Source organism: Ostrea edulis, chromosome 8 (assembly GCF_947568905.1).
Source record: "Ostrea edulis chromosome 8, xbOstEdul1.1, whole genome shotgun sequence".
NCBI classification, from domain to species: domain Eukaryota; kingdom Metazoa; phylum Mollusca; class Bivalvia; order Ostreida; family Ostreidae; genus Ostrea; species Ostrea edulis.
In genome coordinates this window covers 47,997,589-48,009,880 of record NC_079171.1, presented here as the reverse complement: position 1 = coordinate 48,009,880, position 12,292 = coordinate 47,997,589, and the positions used below count along the sequence as shown (strand labels likewise).

General features: G+C 32.8%; 1 protein-coding gene across 1 annotated transcript; it reads right to left on the bottom strand.

Annotated features, from left to right (window-relative positions):
- Nucleotides 1–7,202: 7,202 nt before the first annotated feature.
- On the bottom strand, nucleotides 7,203–12,292 carry LOC125657348 (ATP-dependent DNA helicase RecQ-like). Its single transcript, XM_056146331.1, has 2 exons — nucleotides 11,693–12,292; nucleotides 7,203–8,398 (listed from the first exon to the last, which is right to left on the bottom strand). Exons 1-2 carry the CDS (start codon nucleotides 12,160–12,162, stop codon nucleotides 7,474–7,476), a joined length of 1,395 nt encoding a protein of 464 aa, XP_056002306.1. The 5' UTR covers nucleotides 12,163–12,292; the 3' UTR covers nucleotides 7,203–7,473.

Below are 12,292 nucleotides of genomic sequence, written 5' to 3'. Positions count from 1 at the left end.
GATATGCACTCAGGATTCTCAAAAAAAACCTAGAAACTGAATTTCGTTGAAATCCGATGGACTTGATTTTTGGTCGCCATTTTCTTCAATGGCGGCCATTTTGAAACATTTGAAAATTGATTGGAAGAAAATACTGATGCTAGAAATGAATTGTGGACCCTCCATTTACCCCAGAACCCAAATGTTGTAGAGATTTGAACATTTTCAAATATTTCGGTATATGGCGGCCATTTTGAAAATGGCGGTTCAAAAAAAAAATTATAGTAGAAATGGACTTGGGATCACTAGATTACCCTAGAAATAGAATTTGGTTGAAATCCGACAACCTTGAGTTTTTGACGTTTTTTGGCCGCCATCTTGAAACGGCGGTCATTTTGAAAATTTGAAAAGTTGAATGCACCCCTCCTAGTGACCCCCTATCAGCTCACAAAATTTGAACTGGATCTGTCGAAGCACTTTCACAAAATCGGTCGGACAAATTTCTCACTAAAGAAGAGGAATAATAAGAATAAGAAAATAATAACGAGCTATAACTGTGTTGGGATGCCAACACAAATGTCTCCGAACACCTCCCCATGTCAGAAATGGTTTTTGATACCGGATATGCACTCAGGATCCTCTAAAAACCCTAGAAACTAAATTTGGTTGAAATCCGACGGACTTGTAATTTAGCCGCCATTTTCTTCAATGGCGGCCATTTTGAAACATTTGAAAATAGATTGGAAGGAAATATTGATGCTAGAAATGAATTGTGGACCCTCAATTTATCCCAGAACCCAAATGTTGTAAAGATTTCAACACTTTGAAATATTGCGGTATATGACGGCCATTTTGAAAATGGCGGCTCAAAAAAAAATTTCATGGTGGAAATGGACTTGGGGTCACTAGATTACCCTAGAAATAGAATTTGGTTGAAATCCGACAACCTTGAGTTTTTGACGTTTTTTGGCCGCCATCTTGAAACGGCGGCCATTTTGAAAATTTGAAAAGTTGAATGCACCCCTCCTAGTGACCCCCTATCAGCTCACAAAATTTGAAGTGGATGTGTCAAAGCACTTTCACAAAATCGGTCGGACAAATTTCTCACTAAAGAAGAGGAATAATAAAAATAAGAAGAAGAAAATAATAATAATAACTAGAAACTCATTACTAGTAATGAGTAGGTCTTCCGTTATACTACTTCCTGTCGAGATCGAAGAGCTCCAATCGCATAAATATTCCATTCTACACCTTAATAATTTTCAACTAATCATACTCTTAACTTTCGACAAAAATACCCATGTTTGAGACAACTTCCGGTTTTTTAGTCGGCACTTCCGGTGAACATATTTTACATGAACAAGACCTAATCATCATCCATATTAGTCCCGATATCTGTCAAAACATAAAAAAACTTCAAAAAATGACATTTTTCATATCGCTTCCTGTCACGACCAGAAGTGACGGTTACGTACGATTCTCACATGATGCAAACACACTGATGACTGACTATCAGTCTTGAAAACTTGAGACTTCAGTCGTTCACATTTGCAGAGTATTAGCTTGAACAAATTCTCATTTTGAGGACTGCAAATCTCGCGACCGGAAGTAGATTTCACCAAAATATTTTAGATTAATTTAGACATTTGCAATGTTTATAACATACAAGAAAATTATTTGTAATACCCCATATACAAGCGAGATTTAAGGCAAAGTCAAAAACTCAATTTTTCCAGTTTTTCTCTTAAAACCGGAAGTTGCCGTTTTTGCTTCCGCTAGGATCAACATATTTCAAAACAACAAAAATGAAACAATAAACTAATGCTCGCTTTGCGTCAAAAGAAAAAATCTGAAATTTTCGATTTCTTTGATCACTTCCAGTGACGACTGGAAGTGACGGCTAACGGAGTTAACCATATTCGACAAGCCTACTTGTCATAATCTATCATTCCTGAAAGTTTGGTGCCTTAATCTTTAACCGTTTCCGAGATCTCCCGCGGACAAGATCTCTTCTAAAAAAAACGGAAATTGGACATATCTGACGACCGGAAGTGAATTGTGTTCTGGGTATCTTCATTCTCTATCATCCCTGAAAACTTCAAGAAAATCCATCCAGCCATCTCTGAGAAATCACTCGAAGAAATTTGCAAATCGTCATTTTTTTCAAATACTTCCGGTATAGAGCGGAAGTGACGGACGAAAATATTGAAAGTATGTGTACAATGGCCTAATGCTAGTTGATCAACCCTACACGTTTCAAGCGTCTATATATTTTCGTTATTGAGAAAATGAAAAAGCAAAGTTTGAATTTGTCCACCCCTATCTCACGACCGGAAGTAAATTTTCGAAAAATATTTGACGTTACTTTAGACATTTATAGTGTGTACAATATATGTTAAATACAAGTCAAACACTTGTTTTGTAAACGAGATTTAAGGCACATCGTCGGTTACCCACGGGTGCTTCTATTCGAGTATCTCCATCATCACCAGTGGGTCAATCCTATTCAAATACCTCGTTTCTCAAAAATATGCATGAACTTTTTGACCTTTTCTTATCCAATGAAATCATCGGTTACATATACCTATTGATCTTCTGCTTTGGAGATAAATATGGTGGCCCATGTTTACGATGCAAAAAGGTAACCAAGGGAAAAGTTGTGAAATATGTAGCGAAATTATCAAAGACAAAAAATCCTACAGACAGGTGAAATCAAATGTAGATTTTTGTCAGTTATTTTTAGAACTGAACTTGGAAGGGTTACGTTTGCAAGTTTTGTGTTAACAAGTTAAATAGACTTGTCAGAATTGACGACGACATTAAAACGAAAGTAGCGAAGTTGACCGAGAAACGGAATGAGTTGTTGGCAGAATTAAAAAATGCTGTCGGTAGCAAAGTACTTACACCTGTCATTAAAAAACGGGGACGACAAAAAAAACACCAACCATGTAAACTAAAGGTCCGAGGCTTGTTGTCATTCCCAAATTCTCCTGGAGCTAGTGACGTGCGTGACCCAGCTGATTCCTTAAAGCCATTGAGAGATGAATCAGCAGGAGAGAGATCTCAGCAAGCTGCAGATGTATTGGATGAACAAATTCAGCCCTTAGTTGTAGACAGTGTACAACCTGATTCACAAACTAAGTTATACCATGAAAAGGACTTTGATGTCAAGGTAATATTAAAATAGTATTACTTTTATTGTAGTGAAATATGGGGAGTGAATCTCTCATTCAAAGGTATTTCAAAGATAGAAAAAATTCACTAAAGATATCCTTGGAATGCACTGCAAAACATCCTATTGCTGGTTGTCTGGCAGAACTCAACAGACTACCACTTACGTCCAAAATTTCATTCTAAAATATAAAGTATAAAATATTGGAATCACCTGATAACTTCTGATTCTTTGGCTTTTAAACTTTACCAATTCACAAGTGATTACAGTACTTGGAATTTGGGATTTTCAAACATTACAAAATATTCAATTTCAACACCTTTTACCAAAAATAATTTAACAAAGAATCATGAAAAGACCAGTGTACTCAGGAGTAATCAGAAAAAAATCTTTGGTTCAGAAAAACTTCAATATTTTATAATATATATATATACAAAAAGAGAGAAAATGAGAAAAAGAACTCCATTTGTTGATTTACTCAGGAAAAGATCTGAGAGATAATTCTCTCTTAGTAGAATTAGATTGAGTTCACATAAAATATTGCAAAAATTTAGAAAGTGGTAGATATAATTTCACATAAATAATGAAAGATGTGGTAATGCTTGCCACACTGGTGTGATTGAGGATGAAATTCATTTCTTTTTCAATACATGTACAAATCTTATTGTAAGCTAAGAAACACCTACCTTAGAAATATCTATAATATTAAACAGAAAAATATTTTTCTGGACATTGAAAGATACATGTTACATGTATATATTTAAACAGTGATATACATTAAGTCTTAAAAATTACTGTGAAATTTATAAGAAACTAATCCAATAAATGGGCCTTTGCCAATTATTGTAATTGTGTTTGTGTCAATAAATATTGTATTTGTATTAAACAAATACTGTGTATACAAACACCTGACATGTAAAAAAAAAAATGCATTGGTAGACATTGAAAACAAATAGATCATGTTGATACATATATTTCAAAACTATTGAAGGGAGATGGTGTATATTAAATTTACTCCAGCATGCTTGGGGTTCATGGCAAGCTACTTTTGACATATATATATGGAAAGTTAATCGAAGCTCTATCTGCTTGGAGTAGGTGTTATATATTGTCACCAGTATAATTTTGTTTATCTTGACTTCGAAAAAGTATTGGTATGGTAATGGCTGACATAATTTCAACTGACACTGGCAGTAAACAAATACACAGAGCAGAGTGATGGCAATTTCTTGATAAAAATATTGTTCTATTTTTTTTTTTAAAATAAGATGCTCTTACATCAATGTCTTGTAATATAACCCCAAGCCATCTGTACCTACTTATCTCTATGTGGTACTGACATCTAAAATGTTTGTTTGTGGGTGAATGAAAAAATGAAGCAAAGCATACTTGACCAATTTTACATGATTTACAAACTGTCTTGGTGATTTTAATGATATATTACCATATATTGTGTCATGGTATTTTGTAGGGGTGTTTCTTTATTGATTATAATGCCCTTTTGGATTTATTAACTTCAATGTATATACAACATAACATTACTTAGGAAAAATGATTTCAACTAACTTGAAATTCATTGACAAATAATTTCAGTTTGTGCCTCTTTTCTTTTTTAAATTACTCAAATCATGACACTTAATTTTGTTCCCCAAACAAAGTTTGGGAACATATTGTTTTTACTCTGTTTATTATTATTCTTCCTTCTTCTGACATTTTTGTCCTCAAATGTTCTCCTTTGCAATCTAAGTTGGGTTTTTTATTTTTATATTTCTCAATGAAATCATTTGATATTTATATCGTTGGTATAACTTGAGACCTTAACTGTTTAGCATGGTCAAAATTACAATTTTGCACGTGCATGCACGTGTGCTTAAATTTGATAGGATATAACAGAAAAACGTATTATAGAACTTTAACGTTAATAAAGGAAATCTAATGAAATTTACAGGAAAGGTAGATATGCCAAATTTCTACAGATCCTTGCAATAAAAATTTCAAAATACATACCTTTTACATATAAGTAGATGACATTAGGCTTCTAACTTTTCATATCCTTATCTTATTATATTGAAATACTTGATTTTCTTAATTCTTTAATAATTGATATGCAAATCATGCATGAAACCATTTCAAACTATTTACTGATTTAATAATAATTAGTATATTATTGTGTATTTGATGTGTACTTTTAGATTATAGATCCATTATTTTTTGCAGAATTTTGTAAAAATTATCATAAAAATAATCTTGACATGAACATTATTTTAGTATACCATCAATTTTGATAAAAATTACTATTATATGATCTCCAAAAGAATTTTTGATTTCTTAAAAAAATATCTTGAAAGTTAAGGTCATCTAATTCCCTGAAAATGGTGTCCCTTGATGACCTTTCCTGTCTCCCTCTTAGAACCTTATAATTTGTACATTCGGGCAGCCAAGCTTTGACACATTTAGTTTTTTCTTTAAGAAAGCATCACTCAGATCCATTTTGCCCATCCCTAGATATATGCACATGATTAGTTTCATTAAACTAAGAGAATTAAGTGCTAACAACAAAACAAAAAATTAAATTTTCAGACTGATGTTTGTGTCTGCCATTACCATGCAAATATATTGACCAAGGTCTGTAAATAACAAAGACATTTTGCATAATTTTAGAAGGAAGGAAGAGACCAGAGATTGACAAATCCAGGGACATCAGCTGAATTGCAGAGTGTGTGCTAAAAGATGGACATCGTATTGTCACAGATTGGCCATCGCTCAGTCAAGCCAAAGAACCGTTTTCCAAACTTGATCCAAAGGCTATCAACAGTGGATGCAGTTTCAGAAGAGAATTGCTTCCAAATTACTACACTAGAACATGGACAGTGAAAATGTAGTCTATGTAATCATAGTAGGTCTTTGTTAGGCCTCGCCTAATGACAGGTGCCCTATAGGTATCATTTTATGTCAATGAAGTTGTTTCTTTGAAAAGAATTTCATGAACTTTACACTTGATTTCACAGAGGAAGGCCTGATTTATCAGATTTGTCATTGAATACATAGTTATGGGAGTCGGAATGCTGAATGAAACTGAAATCTTGAAAGCAATTTCACATTTTATTTATTTCTGTTAAGGTAGTTCCAACTTTGTGTGATGGTTGAAAATGAAAAAAAAATCCATAACAAGAGTTTACCAATTTTTTTTTATCCGTTCAATTAAATTTCTCTGAAAGAAATATCTCCATCATGCGAAAAGTTTCATTTGATAAAATATTTTTTCAAAAACCTATGATCGATGACATCTCATGAAGATCGATCTACCTTAATTTATGTACATGTGTTGACTTTTATAACGGGTGTGTATGTGTGTGAAACAACAATGTTGAATGTTTGGTTAAAAATAACACAATATCTAATTGCATTGGAGCAACTTTAAAATCTGAGAAAATTTTAACATTACATAATAATACCCACCCCCATAGAATTCAATGCCATAAATATTTACATAAATTTGATTTTCCTCATTCTTATATATAAAAATAAACATTTCCAATAACAACAATGCAAGATGCAATTTTTAATAATACCCGTATGAAATTTTTAGACGTACTACGCCTGGAAATCAAAGAAATCCAGGCGTACAAAAGTTCTACGTAGTTTTGAAAATACGGTTAAATTTGAGACGTACACGTATTTTGACAAAAATACGTCTCCTTAACCCAAGGCGTATTTTTCAAACTCCAGGTGGATTTTGGAACTTTGTTCATTCTAAATAGGGAAATTCAGAGACTTAGACTTTTCAAGAGGCAAATTTTTTTGTTAAATGAACTTGGTCAATTTCATGAGACGTATTATTATAAATCCAGATGGATTTTCTAACTTTGTAACTTTTTTTTAAATTGAAGCTATTCTCTTTTTTTTTTTTTTTTGTATGATTCTGTTAAATTCCCAACTTCAAGCAAATGTTGTCAGTCCCTTGATACCAAAACCTTAACCAAAAAAAAACTTGACACAAGTAGCTACATGGCATGAAATGCTTTTATCTTGGATATATACAAATTACAATGACAGCCATTTCCTCTAGAATGTATTGCAGTTGTGAACATCGCACATACAAATCTTGATAAATAATAATTACCTGGTATGTCTATTTCAATGACTGAGAATTTTGACAGAAAATTAATTACAATACATAAAAATAAATTTCATTTTTGAAATTACATGAGGGTATGAACTGCAATGCTTCAAACATGTCAAACCGGCATTCATGAAGTGGTATAATGCTTAAAGAAGCATGTCAGTAGGAAGCATTGCTTTTTCAAAAATGAAATTCATTTCTACATTACATCAAATGTATCATCATCCTCATCATCAAACTCAAAATCTGTGTCATCTGACATACAAAAACTTTCATCACTTGAATCATCATCAGTTTTGTATAAATGAAATGGGTGCTGAAACTGTAAACAACACTTGTCTTCACAATCACATTTCTGTGAGCAAATATCACAACACAGATGCTTGATACCTTTTCCATTTGGAAGAGAATCGTATGATTGTAACATTTGAAGTCTACGGCATTTATCTTTATTCTCAATGTAATTTTTCATGTCAGAATCAAGTTTGTGTGTGTGTCTGCTGTTGTAAATAAGCAGATGCAAAGCTTGACAACCATCACGACCAGCACGCCCAAGCTGTTGAACGAAACTGTCCATATCTTTAGGTGGACCATAATGTACAACATTGTTGATGCCTTTATAATTCACCCCCATACCTGCTGCACTTGTAGCAATTAAGACTCGTATTGTCCCATTCTCATCATTCATGTCCTGTCTAATTTTTTCCTTCACTGTTTCAGATGTACAAGAATGAAACATATTGACATATTCCATAACAGACTTGTCCAACACCATCAGAAATGCAGTATATATGTCTGCACAAGTTTTTATACTTGAACAAAATACAAGTGTTCTGGTACAGTCCTTTTTCTCAAGAGACAAGTCCTTTAGTAACCAACCAAATGTCACTTCAATAGGCACAGTGTTTTTAATCTTTTCCAGAAATAATTTTATGTTTTCCCTATCTGGACTGTCAATAATGTCTACACAGTTGTTTAGAGCAAGTCGTTTCCTAATTAATTTTCTTGCTTCCTTACTAGCAGTGGCTGTGATCACTAAGGCAGGACAACTGATCAATGATCTTATCTCCCCGGTCCGTGAAAACCATTCCCTAAAAGCCTGGATATGCATTGTACTTTCTCCCCTGTGAACAAAAGTGAAATTAGAAATGAATTGAAAATGAAAGAGAAACTTGCATGTAAATTGTTGACAGAATTACAAATAATGAGAACAATTGTGTTTCACATGGGGAGGGGGGGGGGGTACTGGGGTGAAAGATAATTAAATAAGAAAAGAGCCACACAAGCCGATTATTATGGACCCACCCCTACCCATGGTATGTTGAAATTAACTATTTCAATAAAGGGCAATGAGACCTGGGACTAGTAAGTTGTTAGAATTTGTTTCCCATTCCCTTTAATTTCTTCAATAACCAAGATGCCCACGGGCCTTATTAGTTCACCTGTCAGTGATGAGTCATGATGACTGATCTGATCGAAATTAAAGTCATTTCTGACAGGGTTGGCAAAAAAGTGGTCATTGAGTATTGACCGTACTGGTGGTCAATACTGGTTAAAACCGGTCATTACTGGTTAATACTGGTCGATTGAAAATATTTGGTCATTATTGTCTGTGTTATTTATTTTAAATAAATAATGTACAAATGACTGTTGAATTGGGGAAGATGTAAAAATTTCTGTAAGTATAAGTATTGTTTCATCAGTCTTCATTTTAACTGTTGAATAAACATTTGAGGGGGTGGGTTGGTGATGTTTTCATACACTGGTCATCTCTTGTCCCAGCCTATGTCAACTCTGCTGTATGTATTATATCTTAATCACTACTGTACTAACTGCCTGTGTATATAAATCCAATGAGCCATATAGCTCACGGAAATAAAGAAACTGGTTAAACCGGGGGCGGTTTTAACCGCCCAACCCTAATTTCTGATAATTTGCATGTTAGCCATTTTGAAAAATGTTCTTAACTAATATGCTTTAAAACTAGAGACAAGTAATGACCATGCATAACTAATTAACTTTAGATATATACTAAGTATATCATATCAAATTAGAATAATACATGGTCAAATCTGTATCACACTTCATATCAACCCGAGACTCCAATATCAGCCCGAGGGCCGTAGTGATAAAGTAGGTGTGTCTATGTTCATATCAGTGATGCAGAAATCCTGAATTATATAACAAATGTATGATAAAGAGTTAAAATGTGTATGCAAGGTACTAAGCAATATGCTATTAATAAAGTAAAATTTCAATCTGCTAAGCAGGAAATTCCCACCGAAGTGCTGGTATATGGTACTGGTATATGGATTTAAGTATTCTTTCGCCATTTTCACGGTATTTGTGCAAATTATGTTGCACTAGGAGCAAAAAATAAAAATCCACATAGCACATTTTTGACATGTTGCCTAGAAAGTACAATATGTATGTGTACAAGAACCAAAAAAATTTTTTGTATAAACATTCCTATAAAAAAAAGTTATGCCGCATAAAATTTTAGTAAACTTATGCAAAGATAATGTTCATGGCCAAATTTCTTATTGGTTTGGACTATGTACCAGAAAGAAGTAAATTAAAAAGAAAATTTTGTGGTTTTCTTTGAAAACAAAAAAAAAATTCATATAAATGTCATACTAATATTTTTGCCCAATTTGTCTCCAATCTTTTAGGTTTATTTACATTTACAAATACTCATAAGACCTATATGATTATCATATGAAAATGACATTGAATATTCCTAAATTCAAATTAATCTATCATAATATTCAGTATGTCTTCATTTCATTCTTCATAAATTTTGAAAATACATAGATATTTTTGTTGCGGACACTACAGGTCATCATACATTACATATCCAATATATTGTCATTTATTTTAAAATCAATGATGATAAATGTTTCTTTCTCGACTAATTCACCTGTCATAGGATCAACTCTGGAAAATTAGACATCAAAAGTTGTAGAATGGGTTTTATTTTAAATGGAATTACCATATAACATTAACCATTAATTTTCCCTCATTATATATTGTTATGCAGTTTCAAAAAATATTGATGGTGTCACAGATGTTCATTCTATTAAACATGTTCTAAGGAATGATTTTATAGATTAAATTTCATAAATTAAAGAATACTGATGACTCTTGTTTTCTTTCAAATTTTATATTGTTGCGGACACTACAAATATACTAAAGTATTTCTGATTGAAACCATCTTTGATTTGATTGAAGTAAATTTAAAACCTTAACCTCCAACTTGTTTTCTTGAAAAAATCTATGAAATCAAAAAGCTGTTGCGGACTCTACAGGGTTGTGGACACTACAAAACACAATATATCTGTCAGAAAACTTAGCAATACTGAGTTAGAGTCTGTTTCTTTGGTAGACACATTAGTAACTGTATTGCCTCTTACCAGTAAGAGTATAGAAGTATAATTCATCAGGCATTCCAAAATATGCACATGTTGCGGACACTACAGAATGTTTGGGACATTTTTATGCCACTTAGAGAAAAATGCGTAATTTTTTTCTGGCTTTAAATAATCCACTCAAACTCAAACTTTTTTATGATGTTTCATTCAGTATTCAACTCAATTTTCAATGCAAAACAAAAGTTGAAATAATGAATTAACATGTAATTTTTTTTCTTGTAAGTTTAAACATTGGAATTTTATACAATTGCATGACGTACTGGCATTTTCACATATTTAAACATTATTTCGCTAATATTTTTTCGATTTACATACAGTAAATTGCATGTAAAAGTGGAATAATTTCTCACTGATCTGGTTTCTATTACCAAAAGCCTCTTCTATAAATCTCTTTGAACAAAAACTTGAAAATAAAGCCATTTTTGAGCTGCAACAGCATAACACACAAAATATCCCTTTTTTCAGTTGTACATGTATATCTTGAATATTTTTTTTAAATAGAACATAGGACTTTTATATATCATTGGATTTGTTAAAGGTACCATTTGGTCAATATTTGGTCATATTTGTTATGGGTTTAATCATATATATTGATGTAGAATGCATTATAACATTAGCAAGTATGAATTATCACCAATACTGTGAAAATCACGTTTTGCATACGACCCTAATTTAACAAAATGCAGATGTGAATAACATTAATCTCAAGTTCGTTGTAGTGAATATGGGAAATTTCTTTCAACTGTAAGTAACAAAATAGTATAATCTATTTTGGTATATTCCCTATACTCTTTCTCATATGGAGTGCATTGAATAAAAAAACGGGATATAACAACACATCTACACGTATAATTTACGTCATGCGGCTTATAAATGGGTAGTCCTTGGTGTCATAAACAGTATAACAGCAAACACATTTTTTAATTTCGAAATATCATAATATTGAAATTTATTTTCTGTAAATAAGTAAATATACGGTTTACCTACCAATGAACAACAGTATGGGCTTCATCAACAACAAATAATCGGAAGGACTTGGATGATGACAACATATTCCGCCATTTGTCATTCTGTAAAACAGCTTCTGGTGAAGTGAAGAGAAATTGGTATTCACCAGCAAGGATCCCATCGTCCTCGTTCGCATCTTTACCAATGTAGGTTGCTGTAAATCCTTTTGATTTCAAAAATTCAGTCTGTTCCTTCATAATAGCAAGGAGGGGACTAACAATAAGTACGTGTGCAAGTTGTGGTTGGTACATGCGTTCGTAAAACAAAGGAAATGCCATGTAACAGAGTGATTTTCCACCACCAGTTCTCAGGGAGAGGAACACATCCCGATTATCTAAAAGACTACTAATTGCCTTTTCTTGTTGAGCACTTAGCTTTTCCACTTCAAAAACTTCTCCGACTTTCGTCAATAATGGCGCTTCCATACTTGATTGTTTTCCGAATATCATTTTGAAAGGTGTTACGTGATTGGTCGGGCTCTCCGAGTAAAGTTTACTCGGACGTGATTTGATTGGTTACCCCCGTCATGCATAATTAATGAGAAACGAGCAAAAATAGCATCAGACAACCACGGGTATG